This window comes from Ochotona curzoniae, unplaced genomic scaffold (genome assembly GCF_017591425.1).
Source record: "Ochotona curzoniae isolate NIBS_2020 unplaced genomic scaffold, NIBS_Ocur_1.0 scaffold_4505, whole genome shotgun sequence".
Classification (NCBI taxonomy): Eukaryota; Metazoa; Chordata; class Mammalia; order Lagomorpha; family Ochotonidae; genus Ochotona; species Ochotona curzoniae.
This window is the reverse complement of record NW_024467118.1, coordinates 51768529-51792541: the sequence shown is the minus strand read 5'-3', so window position 1 is coordinate 51792541 and position 24013 is coordinate 51768529. Positions and strand designations below refer to the sequence as shown.

General features: G+C 40.4%; 1 protein-coding gene across 1 annotated transcript in view; it reads right to left on the bottom strand.

The window, feature by feature from the left end:
* FGL1 (fibrinogen like 1) overlaps positions 1 to 22223 on the bottom strand; it is a 30271-nt gene extending 8048 nt beyond the window's left edge. Inside the window, exons 1-3 of the mRNA XM_040965992.1 lie at positions 22144 to 22223; positions 7585 to 7661; positions 5326 to 5506 (exon numbers count right to left, since the gene is read on the bottom strand). Coding sequence (XP_040821926.1) covers positions 5326 to 5506; positions 7585 to 7644 — 241 coding nt within the window. The 5' untranslated portion in view covers positions 7645 to 7661; positions 22144 to 22223. The remainder of the gene's footprint in view (positions 1 to 5325; positions 5507 to 7584; positions 7662 to 22143) is intronic.
* Between the last annotated feature and the right edge of the window lie 1790 nt (positions 22224 to 24013).

The following is a 24013-nucleotide window of genomic DNA, read 5'->3' as shown; positions in this document are numbered from 1 at the left end:
ACATTCATAGGGACAGGGTTTAGGGCTTCAACGTGAGGATTTTGGTTAGAACCAAAATTTTTCATGCATCTGTCTTGAATCACCCACAATGACTGATTCAATTAAGTCAATGAGCTCTTACCCTGTAGCATATCTAACTGACATTTTTCACAGTCTTATAGTCCAGGACTATTTTTTGAAGAATATTCTTAGAGTGAACAGCCTTGGATGATATAGTGTTTCCTTCTGCAGCAGACAGCAGCTTTGCTTACTGTCCATCCTAACAACAATAATATCTCCGTCTGAGTCCCAGATGGACAGATTTTTTCCACAAACATTTGCAAAACATTAAAATGTCCCAAGCTTAGAGTTCCTCAGCTGTGACAAAGTTCTCTGCTTGCAAATCTTCCACCTGAACCAGTCTATTCTTCCATCTGAGTAGTGGAAGTCAGGAGACATGAATGCTGACATAGAACTCGTCACAGTTCCTGACAAGCAGCAGTATGTTAGAACATCTCCGGGTGATTCTAACGAGTCACAGTGCCTGGGCCTCACGTTCTCCGAGGAATCCAGACTGATTCTGCTTCCTGGACCTTCTTTCACAGTTTTCCTAACAATCTGCATCATGTAACAGGATGCAAACACTTCATGTCTCTGCCTTTGTTTCAGAGCTATCTCCTCCATGCCTGACCCTCGGAGTTAGACTGCTTTCTGCCCAGTCTTGCATGTAATCATGTTAGTCATGAGAAGGATCCTGCTTGCAGCTTGGGGGTTCTGCCGACAGGCACTTGCTGGCAGCTTGCCTCCCCAAAGAAGATAAAGATAAATCATTACATGCACAGATGTAATGATTGTTTTGTCAAGGATTTATGGAAGCAGCTTCATCAGGCCACTGTCTGTGAACTCCTCCTACCAAGGGCAGAGACCACTGCTGGCACCCAGCTGCCTAAAGCAATCCATCATCTCTTGATTTCATCCCTCGTCATCTTTTCTTAGCCCTTATACTTAAAAACGGCCAAATGCGAGGTCACAGCAAAATGGCTTCAGTAGTGTGAGAGCTGAGCCATGTTCTCTGTCTACCAGGACTTTCAGTATCCTTATTTTCTGAGCTTCAACACATCTCTTGATTTACTGAGTTCATACGTGACAGATGGAGGAGGCTTGACTCTATCCACTATAGTTCTCTTCTCCCATTCTGACTCCTACTAGCTTGTCCTTGCAAACTTCAAACAATCACCTTCAATCCCAAGCCCATTTCTACGTGATCAGTCTTGGGTTTTCCTCATTCCATATCTCATCTACACCCTCTACCTGTCCCCACTTGAGCAGGCCTGAGGCTTTAGCCCACTTCTGATCCCCAAACTGGGGAGTGGAGGCAGCAATGGAACTCCAGGGATGAAGTATACACAATGAGGATGCTAGTTAATGGAGACAAAATTACAACACACAAGATAGAGAACTACCAGGGTTCTGAGGACAGGAAGCTGAATGTGAGCCCAGACACTCAGTCCTTGGACAGCAACCTCCTAGGGGTAATGAAAAGTCATCTTTGATTTTTCTTGTTTTACTGTTTTTTTTTTTTCCACTTTTAGCCTTGATATCTATATTTGTAACTCAAATCTTGGGCTTCTCTGATAAAGATGATCACTCCTAAAAAATTATTAATCTAGGGGCCCAGCATATTGCCTAGTGACTAAAGTCCTCGTCTTGCATACACTGGGATTCCATACAGACACCGGTTTGTATCCCGGCTGCTCCACTTCCCATCTAACTCACTGCTTGTGGCCTGGGAAAGCAGTAGAGGATAGTCCAAAGCCTTGGGACCTTATATCCACGTGGGAGACCCAGAGGGAGGTTTCTGGCTCCTGGCTTCAGATCAGCTCAGCACCAGTCATTGCAGGCGCTTGAGGAGTGAATCATCAGATAGAAGATCTTTTTCTCTGTATCTCCTCTCTCTCTGTATATCTGTCTTTCCAATAAAGATAACAAATCTTTTTTCTTAAAAAGAAAATAAAGAAATTATCAATTTATTATATAACAAAGGCCAGTAGCCCAAAATAAGGGGTCTGGACAGAAATAAATTAGAATCTTAGTAAAGAAAGAGTATTATAGGATCAAGATGGTAGAATAGGATAAGGACACGTTTAAACACAGAGAAATATTAGACAGTGTGAAGCAAAGAGGGCACATTCTAGGAAATAGGAGAGGACAGAACAACAGCAGAGGAGTACTTGGAGACTGACCAACAAGGAAAGAAGCAGACACAATGGTATGGTGTTGCAGTGACTGATACCCCAGCAGCATTCAGCTTAAAGATGTTCTCTTGATAGAGAAAAGGAATAGTGCCCACTAAAACCAAAGACAAATGTGAAGAACATTCCAGTAAAATAACAAAAGCAGACTTAATCAATGAACAACCCATTGCTAAAATGACAAAACTAAATTACCACATATTTGTATTAACCCTGAAGGTAAACGGCTTAAATTCATCAATCCTATGTCATAGATTAGTGGTGTAGATTAAAAAACAAAAGCCATCTATTTGTTCCCTACAGGAGACGCATTTCACCAACAAAGATCTGTGGAAATTGTATCTCATGGATTTTGACCTTTTTTGTTAGTTTCATCTCTTCAAAACACTTTCTTCTCATTAAATTCTTCAATGACTCATAGATCATACAGTAGCATCATTTTCTTCAAAAAGCTTCTTGATTTTTATTTTCATTTCTTCAGCAACACATTAGTCATTCAGTAGTATATTATTTAACTTCATGGTGTTGTTAATTTCTTTTTTTTTCTTCCTGTTGTTGATTTTGTTTTGTGTCTTTTCATTTAAGGGGATGTATGGTAGCTGTGCAATGTTGACTATCATATCCAGATGTGAGGATACAATGCAGTATACCGCTCTCCTTCCAGACAAAGATGGACTTACAATGAAACTGTTAACTGTATCTTGACAACAGGATGCTGGACTCTCTGCCATTGTCCATGCCCACAATGATGGACATATGACCATATATGAAGAACTATACTACAGTAATGATATAGGGGAACTCAGTGAGTGGGGAGGGAATTATGGAAGGGATAAGGGAAATCCCAGGGCCTATGGAACTGTATCATAAAATGATAATAACAAAAACAAGTAAAATTTTTTTAAAAAAGAAAGAGCGTTATACTGAAGCACAGTTCTAAGGTTTTTACAATGATTATATTGCACATTGCTGAGTTTATAGATGTCTTTATTCCCAAAAATTTGTCATCTTTTTGGTCTCTTCAGCCCTTTAATTACTGTCAAATGTACTTCTCAATGTGCTTTTTTTCTTCACTGCTCCTGTTTCTATTATTTCCTTGCTTTCATTCATAAGTATGACAATTCATTCTGCCTGCGACATTCTCATAGTCCACAAGGAAGTAAACAGTACTAAATGTTCAGACCTTGCCAAGTGGCCAGTTAATTGACCAAGATAGACTCACAAACAGATAAGTCATAACATTATGGTAATGTTAGAGTGGACATATGAACAAAATGCTGCAGCTGGCATTCTTCCTGTTCACTTCACTTCTTCCAGAAGTAAGAGTGGTTGTTTAAACTGATGGCTACCAGAAGCAGTTTTCTATAGACAATGATGTGCACATTGATGTGTGTTACAAGTTGGCATTAAAGATCTTTTAGTTTCTGGGGAAAAAATACTGGTTTAATCAAATGTAAAATTACCAAACTAAAAATTATGCACATTTAAAACTGTGCTTTTAGGTGGGTCTCAGGACGGGGCATCTCATGCCTGGATCCCAGACAGCCACCATGTGCACATGGTGAGCTGTTCCCTGGCCTGCCTGGGCTCTGGGGGCTGCTCCCTTCGGGGTGAGTACACCGAGAGGGGAAGTTTCCGTGACTGGGCAGGTCCAGGACCCACCTGCTGCCTTCACTGGGTGGTGAATGGAATTTGGGAGGGGTGCGACCTTGGGCCTGGGAATTTAAACTTCCAGCAGCCTCCCGGCTGGGATTGGGTCAGACCAGACTAGGGCTACCACACCTGTGTGCCTCATGTGGCCTGGATCAGGGAAAATCCAGGCTGGGCTGATTATTCCTACTGGTACAAACAAAATTAGAGTGGGCGAGGGTCTTTTGGGCTTAGCCACAGCATCAGCTGTAATCTGGGAGTGGGAGAGGCCTGGGAGGGAAATAGTGGGCTCATCTCTCTTGGGTTACCACTTCCACGGGAGGACATAAAACTAAGACAGCGGCTGGGATGGAATGGGGTGTGGGACAGACTGGATTACTGCTGCACATACTGGCAATCCAGGGTAGGGGGTGGGCCTGGTGCGGGTTATTGCGGGTAGCTCCAACTAGGCTGCAGCTCCCACTGGTTTATGTGAGGGCCAAGTATGTGCTGAGCAGAACCAGGCTGGACTGCAACACCCATTGGTTCTAGTGGAAGTCGGGAGTGAAAACAGAACCAACCCAGCAATTATAACCACCAGCTAATCAGGGCGATGGACTGTGCTGGGCCCTGTACTTGCTAGAACATACAAGAAGTTTCTTTGGAGATCTTCCTAATCTAAATGCTGGACTCAGAACCCCAACCAAGAAAAGAGAGAAGACAGAACAGGTCAACCAACCATCTCAGCTATGATAGACTATGTCAATCAGTGGATTTTTCAAAGACCTCATAGTGCTTGGAGTGGCAAGATTGGCAGCTATTCATAACTGTTGAAATATCAAAACCACTTGAGCAAGAACCTCAGAGAATATCCTACATCCGGGACCTGGGGAGGGTGGGAAACTGGGTGGGCCTTCTCCCTTAATACCCCCTTTAAACAAGAAGGTAACAATATGGAGAACATACTAGTCTTACCCACTTTCCTGTAGCCCTTGAACCTTTTTACCCTAATTAACTATGTAAAGATTGTCAAAATAAAAAAAAAAATAAAACTGCACTTTTATTTTGTTGAATAATTCTGGTCCTTTTCCCCTTCATGCTCTTTTATTCTCTTACCTTATTTGCCACCGTAAGATATAACAGGGTTTCAGAAAGGCAAACCATGTCAGAAAGATACACAAATGAAAACCTAAAATTTCACCATTAAGAGTTGCTATTTATACACTATTTAAATCATCTATGACCTCAATTTCCTACTGAACTAATAGAAATTCTCACGTATTTAGTACTGTGTTAAATATCCCCTGAAGAGACAATAGAAAGGGCAAAATATGATAGAAGATACTTAATACAGATAAAACACTTCACAAGCGCCTTAGCAAGACTTGAAGTGAACAAATTCCAGCAGCATCATTGCATATGGGTATGTAAGTTATTGGCACAGTTAAGAAAAGTCAACTCTGACCTGCATATTGCCTCTTGGTTCCAATGTCGAAGACACTATTCTCCTGTCCTCTGTCAAGGAGCTGGACTTCGTTCTCTTGCAAAAGCTGTTCAATTTTGATCTGTTGCTGTTTGATCTGGGTCTCCAGCAGATGCACTTGAGCTCTGAGCCGTGCTACTTCTTGGAAGCAGTTGTCCAGAGCCTACAAAGGAATGGACACCTTGTTTTGGCAAAAGATAAATGCTGCTATTAATTTGAATGACTCAATGATCCAGTTTTGTTTCTGCCATTTTAGAGTAACATTCCAACTAAGGAAGCAGTTTTTAAAATTATAGGATCCTGCACGGTAGCCTAATGGCTAGAGTCCTTACCTTGCACACTCGGGGATCCCATGTGGGTTCTGGGTCATGTCTCGGTGGCCCCGCTTCCCAGCCAGCTTCCTACTTGTGGCCAGGGAAAGCAGTAGAAGGCCCAAAGCCTAGGGACCCTGTACCCGCGTGGGAGACCTGAAAGAGGCTCCAGGCTCCTGGCTTCAGATCGGTGCAGCTCCAGCCATCTTAGTCACTTGGGCTACTAGTGAATCAATGGATGGAAGATCTTCCTCTCTGTATATATGACTTTTGAATGGAAATGAATAAATCTTTTTTAAAATTATAGTTATAATTTAAAAATTTAATAGTTATAATAGATGCTAAAGCACATGAACTCAATAAACAAAATAATACAGCCAGAATGGTTGTACCAAGAGCTTTATTATTTGTTTCTTATTATATATTCATAACAATTCATTGAGGAAGGAATGGGCTATGTCCTGATGCAAAAGCCTTCCTCACAGATACCCTGAAAATGTGAGAGGAGTCCTCAACCTCTTCATAATGTAATTTTTCTGTAAAATGGGGCAGGCATTTGTCACAGTGGTTAAGTGCTTCTTGACATACCTGTGTGTCGTATTAGAGTCCTGGCTCTGCTTCTTACTCCAGCCTCCTGCTAACATACCCTCTAGGAGGCAGCAGGCGTAATGTAAGTGTTTGGATCCCTGCCACCCACACGGGGGACATAGATTGAATTTCTGGCTCCCAGTTCTAGCCTGGTCCTAATGTGACTATTGCAGGTATTTGAGAAATGCACCACCAAATGGGAGTTCTCTGTCTCCTCTCTCTTAAACGAACACAAATAAATAAACAAAATTTATAAGCAAACAAATTGTAAAACGCTTTACAGAAGTTAATTATGTTACTGGTTCTTTAATACCCCAAATAAATGAGATTTTAGAATGATCTGATTATAAATATGTTTTAAAAACAAGATCTGGGGCTGGCATGGTGACTCAACAAGCTCCACTTGCAAGCACCAGTATCATAAATGGCTGTCATTTCACATCCTGGATGCTCCACTTCCCATCCAGATCCCTGTTTGTGGCCTGGGGAAACAATGGAGGATGGCCCAAAGTCTTGGGATCCTGCATCCATATGACAGACCCAGAAGAAACTCCTGGCTTCAGATCGGCTCAGTTCCAGCCATTGCAGCCACCTGGGGAGTGAACCAGCAGACGGAAGATCGTTCTTTCTCTCTCTCCTTTTCTCTGTAAATCTGCCTTTCCAGTAAAAGAATAAATACTAAACTTCAAAAAAATTTTAAATATAATGGGGATAATCTGATGATGTATGGCATCTTTATAAGGGATTCCAATTTAAACCCTCACCTCCCTCAGATTTTCCATTCACTTTCCAGTTGCGGAAATTTTACTGGATTCACTGACATTGTTTTGCTTACTCCTAACTTTTCCCTCAGATCCTTCAAATTGAACCTAGTAAATCACTGATCTTTTCTTAAAAAACAAATAACCCAAGCATGTGGCACGTTCCTGAGCCTATAAGCTCTTTTGTAATGTGGTGTCGGACTGAGCAGAACAGAGCTCTTGAATGAGACTCTGGCAAGTGAATTGAGTTTTGAGAAGGCTCATAAAGGCTCTTGGGTATTCAGCCCTGGGACAGAAACAAGGCAAAGGGAAAAAGGAACATAGGACATCTTTTTTGTTTTTGTTTTGTTTTGTTTACTATTTTCTCATTTTTACCTTGATGTCTCTATTTGCAACTTGTGTCATGGTGTTCTCTGATAAAATGCTTGCTCCTGAGAAATTAGAAATTTTATTCTGTAATTGCCTCACATGATCATTGTTTAGACTTTCTAACAATCATTCAGTTAGAGTTAGATAATAATAGAAAATCCATACCAAAGCAGGCATTGTAAATTCAACAAGAGGTTTTACAAGAAGCTTACCCAGACATCTGTGTCCACTACCAGAGCAGTGACAAGGACGAAAATGAGCATCTTAGCCATTTTCTCCTCTGTAAAAACTGCAAGAGCAAGAAGAATTTTGTTAACTTGTTGACATTGAATTTTTCATGAGAGCAGAGCAGCATTTCAAGATAAGTAGCTCCACGAGGCTAGATGCAGTGACAAGTTATGCTGAGCCCAAGAGTCACTGGAGAAATCTTAACTTGCCTGGCCTTCAGCTGCTCAATGCGATGTCTTCAATTTGACCGCATTCACCACAAAGAGGAGGGACTCTGGCTTTCCTTTCTTGGTCACGATAAATGTGCCATGGGTATGCCATGTGGAAAAGCACAGGCTGTGATGGCAGCAAGCCTAGGTCCATATTTTGGCTGAGTCACTTCTAGGTATTTGACCTCAGGAAATTTATGAACATACTCCTGCTCTGTAAAGTGGAAATGATAATTCCTGCCTTACAGGATTGTGGGAACTTAGGGATAATATTTTTAGATGGATTGACAGATGCACAAAATGAATAGTTTCTGTGCATCTGGATGATAGTTTCTCTTTTTTTCTATTTTATTTTTAATTTTGTGCTACAATTTCATAGGCTCTAAGATTTCCTTTCCTCCATGAATAACTCTCTCACCAACTGATTTCCTCCATATTATTACAACAGTAGAGTCCTTCACAGGCAGTCATTGTCCATCATTCTGCTATTTAAGTGTATCCTGACATTGTGGGTATAGACAATGTCAGAGAGTCCAGCATCCTATTGTCAAGATACAGTTGCCAGTTTCACTGGGAGTCCATCTTTGATTTGGAAGTAGAGATACATACTGCATTGTATTTTCACATCTGGATAAGATAGTCTCTATTATACAGTTACTATACATTCCTTCAAATGAAAAGCCATAAAACAAAATTAACAACAGGAATAAAGTTTAAAAAATTGGCAATACTATGGAGCAAAACAACATGCCACTGAATAACCAATGTGTTGATAAAGACATGAAAAACAAAATGAAAATGAAAAAACCTTCTTGGAGAAAATGATGCCACTGTATGATCTATGAATTAGTGAAGAATTTAGTGAGAGGAAAGAAACTATTTTGAAGAAATAAAAATAAAAAACAAGGGCCCAGTGTGGTAGCCTAGTGGCTAAAGTGTTCATCTTGCAAGCGCCTGGATCCAATATGGGCGCCAGTTCTAATCCTGGCAGCCCCGCTTCCCATCCGGATCTCTATCTGTGGCCTAGGAAAGCAGTCAAGGATGACCCAAAGCCTTGGGACCCTGTACCCACATGGGAGACCCAGAGGAAACTCTTGACTCCTGGCTTCAGCTTGGCTCAATTCCGGTCTTGCAGCCACTTGGGGAATGAATCAGCAGATGGAACAAAAATACCAAAATCCGTGAGTTGTAGCAAAAACAGTATTGAAAGAACTACTTTAATTTGCATGAAGGTTGCTTTATATCAGAGAAAACATAAATGGTCCCAACTAGGGACCATTATGCTCAGTGAATTAAGATAGTTCATTTTTTTTCCAAAAGATTTATTTATTTATTGGAAAGTCAGATATACACAGAGGAGGAGAGACAGAGAGGAAGATCTTCCATGATTCACTCCCCAAGTGAGCGCAACAGCCGATGCTATGCCGATGCTATGCCGATCCAAAGCCAGGGTCCAGGAACTTCTTTCAGGTATTCCACGTGGGTGCAGGGTCCCAAAGCCTTGGGCCGCCCTCGAATGCTTTCCCAGGCCACAAGCAGGGAGCTGGATGGGAAGTGGAGCTGCTAGGATTAGAACTGGCGCCCATATGGGATTCTGGTGTGTTCAAGGCAAGGACTTCAGCCGCTAGCGACGGTGCCGGGCCCAAGATAGCTCATTTTTAAAAAAATAAAAAGAAAGTTATAACAAGAAGTTTTCCCAATGTCTTAGTGTTTAGACAAGCAACTAAATACACAATGTTGAGACCTGCTTTCACTTGTGAAAGATGAGATGAAATGGGTGCTTTGGCACAGTGGATCAAGCTGTTGTTGGGATTTCTACACCCCATTTGATGTGCCTGTTGGAGTCTGGGTCTTCCACTTCCCATCTAGCTTCCCACTAATGTGCCTGCAAGGTCAGGAGGATGGCCTAAACATTTGAGTTTCTGTCACACATGTGGGAGACCCAGACAGAGTTCTTGGTCCTAGCTTCAGTGTAGCCCAACCCGGGTTGTTGTGAGCATCTAGGGAAAGTAGCAGCAGATGGAAAATCTCTCTTATTCTTTCAAATAAAACATTTTTTGATGTTTTATTTAGATTATTTATTGAGATTATTATTTTTTTAAAGATTTATTTTTTATTAGTTTTTATTGGAAAGGCGGATATACAGAGAGGAGAGACAGAGAGGAAGATCTTCCATCCGTCCGATGATTCACTCCCCAAGTGAGCGCAACGGCCGATGCTATGCCGATCCAAAGCCAGGAGCCTCTTCTGGGTCTCATACGCGGGTGCAGGGTCCCAAAGCTTTGGGCCATCCTCGACTGCCTTCCCGGGCCACAGGCAAGGAGCTGGAAGGGAAGCAGGGCTGCCGGGATTAGAACCGGTGCCCATATGGGATCCCGGGCGTGCAAGGAGAGGACCTTAATCACTGCGCCACTGCGCCACCTCGCCGGGCCCAATTGAGATTATTTTAAAAATCATCTTAAATTAGTACATTTTTAAAAAAGATTTATTTTTATTTTTTATTGGAAAGGCGGATATACAGAGAGGAGAGACAGAGAGAAAGATATTCCCCTCTGATGATTCACACCGATCCGAAGCCAGGATCCAGGAACCTCTTGTGGGTATCCCGCACAGGTGTAGGGTCCCAAAGCCTTGGGCCATCCTCGACTGCTTTCCAGGGCCACAGGCAGGGAGCTGGATGGGGAGAGGGGCCGCCGGGATTAGAACCGGCGCCCATATGGGATCCCGGGGTGTGCAAGGAGAGGACCTTAACCACTGTGCCATCACACCGGGCCCTAAATTAGTAAATTTTAATGAAAATTTTTGCTCACCTTTAAAATAGCTACTGTGTGCTACCATGGTTTTGAGTTTTCACAAACTTTAAAAGCTAAGAAGCCTAGAAGGACTAGAAATATCTGTGGTTAAAAAAAAAAAAAAAGAATTATACCTATAGCTTCACCTAAAAAAATGGAATTTATCAAATTGTTTATTTATTACCCAACTGTATTCTCCAAGCGCCCATGAACACCAATTGTTTATGTGTATCATCCTGTTCTCCATGTTTATCTGACTTAAGAAGTAGCAAAGATCAGGCCTTGGGCATGGCAAGTTAAGCTGCTACTTGGGACACAGACATCCTATACTAGAGGGCCTGATCAAGTTCCCACTGCTCCAGGCTTCCACTCTATCTCCTCAGAGGCAGCTCATCATGGCCCATCGTGTGAGTAACTGGAACCTACCCTATGCGAGACCCACGTTGAGTTGTTTTTTTTTTTTAAGATTTATTTTTATTATTTTTCCATTGGAAAGGCAGATATACAGAGAGGAGAGACAGAGAGGAAGATCTTCCGTCCGATGATTCACTCCCCAAGTGAGCGCAACGGGCCGATACTATGCCGATCCGAAGCCAGAAGCCTCTTCCGGGTCTCCCACAGGGTGCAGGTTCCCAAAGCTTTGGGCCATCCTCCACTGCTTTCCCAGGCCACAGGCAGGGAGCTGGAAGGGAAGCGGGGCTGCCGGGATTAGAACCGGCGCCCATATGGGATCCCGGGCGTGCAAGAAGAGGACCTTTAACCACTTGCGCCACCGCGCCGGGCCCGACGTTGAGTTTTTGACTCCTGGCTCCTATCTGGAGAATAATTCTTTCTCTCCCTCTTCCCCCCCCTTTCTCTTTGTTCCTCTCCCCTCTTTCTCTCTCTCCCTCTCTCATTCATCCTGCCTTTCAAGTAAGTAAATCAGTAAATAAGTAAATAAACAAATAAATAGGTCCTATTGTAAAAGAAATGGTTCCTAAACTTTGCTGCCTGGGAAATTAGACTGTGACTCTTCAATCAGAACAACCTGGCGTGGAATGTCAGCTTTGCCAGGAAATTGCTGTGTAATCTTGGACTCTTAAATCTTGGTTTTCTCATTGGTAAAATGGAGTTTAAAAAGTTAGCATGTCATAGGATTTTGATTGATATTAAACAGAAGAATGCTTGTAAAGTACCAAGTAATATGTGTCTGGTATGGCTTAAGTACATATAAACGATCATCATCATCATTATTGCAAATGTCAACTATTTTTAGATGGAGTGTTTGCAAACTAATCACCCCAACCTTTTTACTTGGAAATTGCACTTTAATTGTGTCATAAGCTGTTTGACTGGCTGGTTTACTTTGAGTGAAAATTATGGATCTGGCTAAATTTCCAGACAGGGGCCCAGTGTGATGATTCACTGGTTAAATCCTCGCTTTACACATGCCAGGATCCCATAGGAGTGCCAGTTTGTGTCCTGGGTGCTCCACTTTCCATCCAGCTCCCTATGTGTGATCTGGGAAAGCACTGGGGCCTGTCCCAAAGCCTTGAGACCCTGCAGCCATGTGGGTGACCTGGAAGAAGCTCCTGGCTCCTGGCTTTGGATTGGCTCAGCTCTGGCCTTTGCAGCCACTTGGGGAGTGACCAGCAGATGGAGGATCTTTCTCTCTGTTTTTCCTTTACTCCATAAATCTGTGTTTTCAATAAAAATAAATAAATTATATTTTAAAAAGTCCAGATAGTTAATTCTCTCCCATCTTGAGGCCAAACAGTTCCAGAACATGAGTGTATTAACTAGAACTCAGCAACAACAACAACAAAAAAACAAGAACACCACTTTTAGAAGCATTATAAATCAAAATATAGCCAGAATTTTTAGAATATGTGAGTTGGGCATTCTGGAGAGTTACAAACAGCTTGTTAGGTGTAGCTGTATAATTTTGCTTAACACACTTCTATTTCTGAGTTTTATAAAATGCTTACAAACGAAATACGGGGCAATCAGAGACCCTGTGATGGAATATGTCAATCAGTGGATTCTTCAAGGACTTCATAGGGCTTGGAGTGGCAAGATTGGCAGCGATTCATAACTGTTGAAATATCAAAGCCACTTGAGCAAGAACCTCAGAGCATACCCTACATCCGGGACCTGAGGAGGTTGGGAAATTGGGTGGGCCTTCTCCCTTAATACCCCCCTTTAAACATGAAGGAAACAATATTGAAAAAAAAAAGATTTTCCTGTTCTTCTCCTCTCTGTATATCTGCCTTTCCAACAAAATTAATAAATAAATCTTTTAAAATGTAAAAAAAAAAAAATGCTTACAGACCTACTTAGAACAATGCTATGCATTTTGTAAACATATTATTTGATCTTTAAATAACTAAATAAGGCATGTGCATATAGAAGAATAAATGAGAGGTTAAATCACTTCACTAAGATCACACAACTGGTACATGGAAAACCCAGCCGTCAGTGGGCCCTCAGTTAGTACCCTCCAGGGCTCTCCTCACTCTGCTACACGCCGGGACTCGGGCTTCACTTCAGGCTTCTGTGTCCAGAGAGAAGGAGACACTGCCCAAAGCAACGCGGGGGAATGGCAGCGTCTGCAGACACCAGACGTGTTGTGGAAGAAGCAGGCAGTTACCTCAACAATGTCATGGTTTCAGAGAAACAGGGAAAGTAAATATTAAAACAGAAATTAAAGATAAGATAAGTGACTATGCACAGAATCATATGCAATTAAATATAAAATTAAGCTTTCATAATCAACTCCCCAAGACGGCTAATAATTTTCCCTTATTAGTGTTACTTTCTCTTCTTATTTCTCTTATTTCTCTTATTTCTCTTATTCTCTTTCCCATAATATTACATATGCAGACCAATATAGCATTTAGTCACTTCACAAGCATTGCACACCTACTGTGATCCAGGCATGGTTCCACGGGACAGGATTATCATTTGTCTAGGTTGTTACTGGTCTTTCTACAATTGGTTTCCTTTTTCCTTGCTGCTTGGCTTAGAATAAATTTTTTAAAAAGATTTATTTATTTATTTTTATTATAAAGGCAGATATACTAAGAAATAGAGAGTAAGATCTTCCATCCAATGATTCACTCCCCAAATGGCCCCAATGGCCAGAGCTGAGCTGATTTGAAGCCAGGAGCTACTTCCAGGTCTCCCAGGTGGGTACAAGGTCCCAAGGCTTTGGGCTGTCCTCAACTGCTTTTCCAGGCCATAAGTAGGGAGCTGAATGGGAAGTGGGGATGCCAACACATGACCCGGAGCCCATGTGGGATCATGGTGTATGCAAGGTAAGGACTTTAGCCACTAGGCAACCACATTGGATACTAGAATAAGATTTTTGAAGGGCAGGCATTGTCATGCAGTGGGGTAAGTCAACACTTGCAATCTTACATTCTGCCTCCCACCTGTGAGATCTGGATGGAGATCTGGCCTGGCCTGCCCCAGCCATTGAGTGAACCTGAGGAGGGAGTTGGTGAATTGGAGCTCTCTCTCTCTCTCTGCCTCTCAAATAAACAAATACAACTTTTAAAAAGAAACTCACTATGATGACTGAAACAAAAATTTGTTGTTGCCTCTGCAGAAATTATCCCCAGGTTAAGCAAAAAGAGGGAAAATTCGATTTGCTTGCTGTGAAACAAGTCTTTTGATTTAGCATCTTTTCCTCTGTTTATCTGGGTCAATGGGAAAACAACAGACTAAGTGTATTCTTCAAAACAAGCATTAAGTTGCAGACTTCCAGTTGGACTGAAACATGAGTTTGTTTTCTCTCCTCACAAAACCCCACTAGAAAAGTAATAAAGAAAAATGCGTAAGACACCTATTGACCAAATCAAAGAGAATCAGAGAGGAGCAAAAAAAACAGGTGTGCAATGTCACATCTGTAGTTCATAAGAAATCTTTGGGTTAGCTGGCAAAGGTGTTTGTTCTGAATGACAAGCAGTCACAGGAGAGGAGAGCTCCCTGAGAAGCAAGCTTCCTGGCACTGCAGGTGCAGGTCTGGAGGCTTCTGTTCACCCGGGTCCTCACCTGAATCCCAAGCAGCCAGAGGAGGCCTGCTTCTCCCATCCCATCAAAACACAGATTTCCTTCTCTGTGCAGCTTGAGCAGGTGCAGCCTCAGGTGGCATGACCGCAGGCACGTTGCAGAGCACAGAACAGATACCACTCTAAAAGATTAGGACCCCCAGCTTCTTCCACACTTGTGGCAGGCAGCCAGCTCTATGCTTCACCAGCACTTTCCCAGGCAGAGTACACAGAATTTCCCTCTTGAAGAACCAAAGAACCTGATAGAAAAGACTGACATGGGGGATTCTTGCCTTCTTTAACTGATGATTCTCCTAAGCAGCCTTCCAGTTGGCAAGCCTCAACCATGCACAGGGGAAAGGTATAGTTACCACACTGCTTATTTCCTACCTAGGAGGTCTTCTCTCCGAAGGAAAGAGTGTTTCAACTCCCTTTCTATGTTTATATTTACTTATTTTATTTTGTATTTGTTGCTCTAAAGAGAAATACTGAATTGTTATGGTATAATATTGGGCAGAATTCCATACAAATAGCACCTAATTTGTCATGAACATAGATAATTTTCTTATTGCAACTGAACCATTTTACCCAACATGTAGACAAAATAATCAAAATGTAAAGAGGTGAAGTGCTGAGTAAATTACACAGCTAAATGAGCAAAGAAATTAGATCAAAGCACATATAATTACTCACTACAGACAACCTCTAATAAATGTCTCTAGACCCATGTTTTAAAATAAATCATCTTTTTGTACATTCATACCACATAATTTGTGGCAACAATTTAGGAAAATGACATTTTACTCTTCTTATTACCTTGTAACTATTTTTTTGTAAAATTCAAGTGAAATTCAAAATATGCCTTTGTATATAATAATTAAATAGATTTAGTGATAGTAAAATATTAGCTTATATTAAAATATTTAGAAAATTAAGTTCATGGCATTTAATTATACCAGTGTGGTTTTGTAGCAGTTGACTCAAATGAGACAATAATTGCAAAAGGAAAGAACACAGTGGAAAATAACAATAAAAGATAAATTGGTTTGCTGTCAGTTAATAGTATCTAATAAAAATCTTAGAATTATGAGGCTACTTTAAAAGTTCATGAAAATGCTGAATTTGAAGATAAGCTTATTTTGATGCAAAGAAAGTCTTGAAATTCACACACAGTTTTTTTCATAATATATATTTTCCAAGTACTTTTTCAGAGGCATCTCTTCTAATTAAGAATCAACTTTTTGGAGTGGGAATGATAGGATAGCCAGAGAAAGCACTACTTGTGCAAATTTGAATCCTGACTGCTTCTCATCCAAACCAGCTGCCTGCTACATCACCTAGGGAGACAGGGAAACATAGCCAAAGTCCTTGGGCCTCTGCCACTCATGCCAGAGGTCAAGATGGAGTTCCCAGCTCCTAGCTTCAGTCTGGCCCAGTCCTGGCTGTATCAGCCATTTGGCAAGTGAACAGGGGGTGACAGACCTCGCCCACCCCTCTGCCTCTCCCTTCGTATCATTCTACCCTTCAAATAAGTAAAAAGAATAAAATATTTAAAAAATAAATATAATTACATGCAGTTAAAGTCTAATAAAATACAACTCTCTCTCTAAAAAAAAGCCTCTGTTTTATTTCTCACAACAAAAGATTTTTTAAAAATTGGGGAAGCCAAAAAGCTAATTTCATTGACTACACTTAAATCGTCACTGTAAACACTGTTGATTGAAAAACTTTAACAATTTTAAATTGCATTTCACTGGAAACTTAATGTTGATTTCTCAGCAAATGTGAGGTGACTAATGGAGTTCCCTGAAGATCATCAGAAAGGAACAGCTCTCTATGGAGGACTTGAGCTTGTCTTATTTTTAATAAATAAGTATTTTTCCTAGTTAATCCATAAATATCTTCATGGTCATTGTGTTCCGCTTGATTGTCAGGTTTCTGATTACCCTTTTTTCCCAAATAGTAAAAATAAGTATTCTTTGACTTGAATACTATTGTTAATTCTCTCAGTTAATGTATTGTTTGAAACATAAAATTACAATCGGGGCTGGTGTATTGGCACAGCAAGCTAATCTTCTGCCCTGCTATGCAGGCATCTCATCTGGGTGCTGGTTAGTGTCCTGGCTGTTCCACTGCTGATCTAATGCCCTGCTATGGCCTGAGAAAGCAGTGGAGGATGACCCAAAATCCTGTGATCCTATACCCTTGTAAGATACCAGAAGACAATCCTAGATCCCAGCTTTGAATCAGCTCATCTCTGAAAGTTGTGGCCATCTGGGGAGTGAACCAGTGAATGGAAGACATTCTCTTCTTCTCTCTGTCAAATCTGCCTTTCAAAAAAAATATTTTGAAAATACAATTTTTAAATTATAATTTTAATAAGGATAAATAAGCTTCTACATGCTAAAAAGCAAACATATAATTAAACACAGGAAGTCATTGTGGCAGCGTTAATCACAATAACCAAAGGCATGGAAGTAACTCAAATGCCCATTTACAATGAAGAGAACAGATGTGACATACACTGTACTTGATTCTAGCTTCCTGCTAAGGCAGACCCTTCAAGAATCTTCTGGACCTGGTGTCCATTTGGATTTGGTTCTTTCTTGATTTATCAGGATGAGTTAAAGAAATGTCAGATGTTTGGGCCTAGTACAATGACTCAAAGCTAAATCAACCTCCAGACCTGGCTGTAGCCACATGGGCACCAGTTCATGTCCCTCCTGCTCCAGTTCCCACCCAGCTCCCTCTTTTGTGAACTGGGAAAGCACTACTGGATGGCCCAAATGCTTGTGACCCTGTGCCAATGTGGAAGACCCAGAAGAAGCTCCTGGCTCTTGACTTGGGATTGGCTCAGCTCCAGCTGTTATAGTCACTTGGGGAGTGAACTGGCAAATGGAAGATCTTACACTTTTCTCTGTTACTCTGCCTTCTCAATAAAAACAAGTACATCTTACAAAGAAAAAAGAAATGGCAGATGTTTGAATATTTGTAAACTTCAAGACCAGCAACTTTTTCACACTACAAATTAACGTACATTGATTACATGGAAAGAATACTCTTGGAACCTTTATAAGTTTTATACCAAAAATAAGTGCCCAGGGCCCAGCGCGGAGGCACAAGTGGTTAAGGTCCTCACCTTGCACGCCCGGGATCCCATATGGGCGCCAGTTCTATCCTGGCAGCCCCGCTTCCCTTCCAGCTCCCTGCCTGTGGCCCAGGAAAGCAGTCGAGGACAACCCAAAGCTTTGGGACCCTGCACCCGCGTGGGAGACCCGGAAGAGGCTCCTGGCTTCGGATCGGCATAGCATCGGCCGTTGTGCTCACTTGGGGAGTGAGTCATCGGATGGAAGATCTTCATCTCTGTCTCTCCTCTCTGTATATCCGCCTTTCCATTAAAAAAAATAAATTAAAATAAATCTTTAAAAAAAAAATAAGTGCCCAAAGCAATGTTTCGAAATAAAGTATTTGTGGCTGATTTCATGAAAGAAAATGGTTTAGCAACATAGCATTTTTATATGAATGCTATTGCCTGTGAATGTATTAATGTACGCCAGGTTCCTGGGCCTGCTGAATGTGTCAGATATTACTTTCAAATTTCCTCCGTCCTTTCCATTCTGTGTCACAATCAGGAACATTTAGTACAATATGCCTTTCATAAAAGTGTTCATGCTTTTTACATAGAAACTTTGGGTGTGTAATTGCTTATTTAGATTTTAAAAGACATATTTTCATTTATGAAATCCTAAAAAAAAAACATAAACATGGTACCTAGGATATTTAAAATTTGGTGAATTAAATGGGGTAAGGCCATGGCCAAAGTTATTGCACAGTAAATGATTAGTTTGATACATGCTTTCAGTTGACCATAAATGCATTTTTACGCAAATTTAAAAATAATTGTGTTATATTTTAAAATTTCATTCAAGCCCTTCTATTGTTTAATTCTAAAATCACCATCAAACTCAACATCAAATCAAAGATTTTTAATGTTACATAGAATGAGAAATCAGAATGTGTTATTAAGGCAAGAAAAATACCACCTAGTTGGAAAACACAATGCTTTTTGAAAATATATAAGAGGTTTTAAGGTAATAAGAATTATTCCAAGAGGCTACAGCACACAAAGCGTAATCACAGGAAGTGACAACATTCAGATATCATCAACACTTAAGGAAACAAAGCTGAGAGACTAACTGTTCGCCTCGAGGAACAGAGGGAACTGCTAAGCAGAAACAGGAAGACTAACGTCCCGTTTTTCTTCTGTGATAGCAACAAGGTTATCATTATTTTAATTTGCTTTCAGTTAGAATTGAAAAGCATTACTCTTTGTGGCTTCCAGAGCTTACTTTAATATAACTAATTGAAAACATTATATTTTAAAATTTTAGTTCATCAAGTTCTCTTGTGCAGTTGTGGGGGCAAACTTTTTTTTTTTCAGAAATTATTGGATTGGCTTGAAATTTAAATAGCTTAAAACAGTATGTTTCTGTACCAAAGACTGATTCTGGCTCTTGTATAAGAATAAGTATATTTGGGCCCGGCGCGGTGGCACAAGTGGTTAAAGGTCCTCGCCTTGCACGCCCGGGATCCCATATGGGTGCCGGTTCTAATCCCGGCAGCCCCGCTTCCCTTCCAGCTCCCTGCCTGTGGCCTGGGAAGGCAGTCGAGGACGGCCCAAAGCTTTGGGACCCTGCACCCTCGTGGGAGACCCGGAAGAGGCTCCTGGCTTTGGATCGGCATAGCATCGGCCGTTGTGCTCACTTGGGGAGTGAATCATCGGACGGAAGATCTTCCTCTCTGTCTCTCCTCTCTGTATATCCGCCTTTCCAATAAAAAAAATAATAAAAATAAATCTTAAAAAAAAAAGAATAAGTATATTTTAAAATTTCTTTGGGGTTGGGGTTAGCATGGTGGCTCAACAGATTAATCTGCAAGCACCAGCATCACATATGGATACAGTTCTGTCATCTGGCTACACCTCTTCTCATTCAATTCTCTGTTATGGCCTGGAAAAGCAACAGAGGACCCTTGGGACCCTGCAGCCACATAGAAGACCTGGAAAAGGCTCTTTGGCTTGAGCTTCAGATCAGCTCAGTTTTAGCAACTGCAACTATTTGAAAATGAATCAGCAGTTTTAAGACCTCTCTCACCATCTTTCCTTCTCTGTATAATCTGCCTTTTCAATTAACATAAATAAATGTTATTAAAAACATAAAACCTTCTCTCAGGCTACTATCATGGTGAAGTAGGTTAAGCTATTGCCTAGGATACTAGCATAAGATGCTGGAATGCTCATCCCAGTCCCATTGTTCCAATTCCTATCCAGCATCGTGCTAATGTGCATAGGAGGGCAGGAGATGATGGTTCGTTTGCCTGGGCATGTGCCTAGGACAGTAGGATAGGATTTTTGGCTGTGGCCTAACACAGCCCTAGCTGTTTCAGCCATTTGGGAAAGTGAACCAAAGGATAGAATTCCTCAATCTCTCTCTATCTCTCTCTCTCTCTCTCTTTCTCTCTCTCTCTTTTTCTCTGTTGTTCTTTCAGATAAAGAAACTGCCCTGCCACACTTGATGCAGTAACCTAGCAACAGCTAAATTCCTCCCCTTGCATGCACCTAGGTGACCCCACTTCCCATCCAGCTCCCTGCTTGTGGCCTGGGAAAGCAGTTGAGGATGGCCCAAGGCCTTGGGACCCTACACCCATGTGGGAGACCCAGAAGAAGCTCCTGGTTTCTGGCTTTGGATTGGCTCAACTCCTACAGTTGCGGTCACCTGGGGAGTGAATCATGGGACAGAGATCTTTCTGTCTTTCCTTCTCTGCATAATTCTGGCTTTCCAATAAAAATAAAATAAATCTTTAAAAAAAAGGAAAAGAAAAGAAAAAGGAACTGCTATGCCATCATTGTAAGCAGTGCTACAAGTCACTACCACAACATTGTACCACCTCCCTCAAGGGGATCTTAACCATTATGTCAAATGTCTACTTCAGACTCACCTTCTTAATTTCATTTCCATTAACTTTTTAAAGTATCCTCATGTATCATATAGCATTCGCAAATATTGATTAGCATTAGAATTGATTAAACAAATAAATAAGGGGTCAATGAAAATTTTTTGACCTGCTGAGCCACAGTGCCAGTTCCCTCATTTGTAATCCTGACATTGCCTGCAAAACTGAAGAAATGCTTAAGTACTGCATTAAGAAACTTACTTTGAAAAACCTGAACTCTGCCATTCTAGTAAGTCATTATTCTGCAAATCTGTCTTACAAAAAAGTTGTAGCAAGTTCTGCTGTTCCTTATTCTACAACAAGTTGTATTTCTTACATTATTATAATTAAAATGGTTTCTAAGCGACTATTCTTTGATGGACTATATTATTTTATGTAGATTACCATAAAGTTTAAATTCTACTCCTCCCCCACCAAATTTCTTAAATTAGTTAATTAAACCATGACAAACCTAAAGGAAAAAAATATTGTTTGAAAATAAAAAATGCTTTACAGCTAACATATAACATTTTGAAACAGTACAAAAGTATATTAACAGCATGTAAAATTTCAAAAATAGTATGCTTTAAATGAGCCAGTATAAAAGAACAAAATATTCTTAAAAAAGAAAAAAGTCACTAAAAGTATGAGTTTATTTGGTGTTTTAAAGGAAGCATGTTTAATAGGATAGTATTCATTAGTGAATTATAAACTTAGTGTAAGTTAGTTAAAATTTATCTATAAACAGTTTTAGAAACTCCTTTAAGGCTACTGTTTTCCAATTTTTCTCTTTTTCTGAAAATGGAAAATAACTATTTGTTATTACTTATCTCAACAGTTAATATTCAACAAATGCCTTAAAAAGCTGAATGTTTTGAATCCCCAAGTGAATGAAATAATGGCATTTCTGAAACTTTTATTTCTGGAGTATAAATTGTAAGATGACCTTTTATTTTTCATTTTGTCTATGAAAACTATAAATCTATTTGTTTTTAAGACTTACTGATTATTTGAAAGGCAGAGGAAGAGACAGAGATCTTCCATGCACTGGCTCACTCCCTAAATCGCCACACCGTTGGGACTAGGCTGGGCTGAAGCCAGGAATTTCTTCTAGGTTTCTCTCTAGGAACAGGGGTCCATGCACCCAGGCCATCTTCTGCTCCTATCCCAGGCACATTAGCAGGGAGCTGGTTCAGAAATACAGAAGCAGGAATTCGAATCAGTGCCTATATGCAATGCCAACATCACAAGTGGTGGCTTAACTTGCCATAGCACAGCTCTAGCACCAAAACTAAATCTTATCACTTACATTAAACTCCTATCTAATTTATTTAAAATATAAAGGGGATGGAAAGTAAGTATAATTCTAGCTCTCTTTTCAAGTTTCAGAAAACAGCCTTTTCACTGATCGGCTTAACCTCCCCCAAAAGCCAAATGTTGTTGCTTGATTGCTATCACACCTGAAGTAAATTAGCACTATTAAAATCATATCACAATTGCAGAGATATTAAATAACTTGCCTAAAGTCGGAAGTGAGTCAGACACAGCTCAGGCCTGGTCCAGTCACTCTGCTGCATTGAATCCTCAAACTGGGCTCAGCATTTGTCATTGTTTCTCCATTATTTGATTAGAAATAGGGGGCAGTGTTGATTTTGGCTTTAGCCCAGTAACAAACGTAAGAGAAAATAAGCTAAACAAGAAGGTTAATAAAAAAGAAATATTAAACAAAGAACAAAGAGATTCAAGGGCAAATTCCAACACTGCTATTTTCTTTCTTATACTCCCGTGTGTGATTCTATAAACGATTTAATGATATACATTTACAAAAATGCTATTTTAAAACTCTCAGAATTGCACTGATCCGGAGAATTCTTGTACTTTAACTCCAGTAATGCGCAGCTGAAGATTACAAAATACCAAAGTCCAGCTGAAGCTTTGCTTTGTAAGTACAAAGGGCAGTTAAATTTTATCTACAAAGACATGAATTCAATGGTAGTTTCAACCAAAATATGGAAAGAAGCCAATCTTTTCTCAGTGATAGAAATGTGGCAGGCAAATACTTGTCAAGATGAAAGAGTCATTGTACTTGATCTTTAAGAAAAGCAAAAGCATTCCCTGAGGTAGAAAATTGTGTAATTATTTATCTGTATGTATCAATTGTACTCTAATCAAGTTATTTCTTTTATTTTAAAATCGTCAAGATGTTTTTCTAGTGTGTAACAGTGACTGCTTAGCAGTATTAATCATTTAATGTAATTATTTGGCCTGGACATCTAGGTCCCTCGATTTTGTTTTTCATTCTGACGTAATTCAAGCAGTTGTTTGCTATTTGTTCTGTGGTTCCCATGCCTTAACTCAGTTTCCAGTAAGATTCCAAAGTTCTATTTTCTTTCCGTTCTTTGATATTTACTAGACTCATGCATTCCTGGTATTTGGCCTTTCTGTTAAAAATTACCTTGCCACTCATTCAGAAGTTTTAAAGCTTATTGTCAAAAAGGCAATCCCGATGATATACAGCAGAGAAAGTCAAGCTGAAGAGATACACATGCAGAAGTGGAAATGATTCATTCATGTTTGCAAGGAAATCACACCATTAACATTTCAAAAGCAAAACCATGGGAGTATCTGGCTGATTTAATAATTATCTCTATGATAAAATGAAACCTTTTTAAATTCAATTTTTTCCTGTTTGTTTTGCCTTTGCCTTTTCCTAATTCAAACAATCAATAAATTCCATGTTCACTTTTTCAGAGGAGGGACAGTAATGACAATAATAATGGCTGACAAATGTTCACCCTTGTGTGCTGGACACAGTAATAATTCTAATAACTCACAACTGCTCTGAGTCAGTGTTCGGATGATTCCCACTTCACAAATGAGGAAACTGAGGCGCAGAGGTTGGAATAACTCACCCAAGATCATACCACCAGCAACAGGCTGAATCTGGGTACAAAGGCAATCCAGCCCAGGATCGATGTTTTTCACCATTACTCAGAAATCTGGAGATATCTGGAATCCAATCAGACAGTGACAGGAGCTAGGGTCCATGTTCGGTGGCGGTAAGCCAGAAACTGAAGTTGCCGGGAGCTAGAGTATCCTTTAATTCACGATGCTTTCTCAGAGATGATAGAATCAGACATGGTGGAACAACTGCCACTGAGAAAGGTCAAAGCTGTGGCCTTGCACAGTTGAACCAAAGCTGTTAAATGACATTAGAGGAGCAGGCTGGATCCCGTGTTTGAGGAGCTGAATGTTCAGGGTACATATCTTATGGCACAGTTTGTAAAAGGGGCTTCACTAAATAAGACTGGCAGATAGTGGAAGACCATATGTCCCATGTTTGTCTCAAAGTTAGATTTTATACACTTACTGTTAAAGTAATTAGTCTTT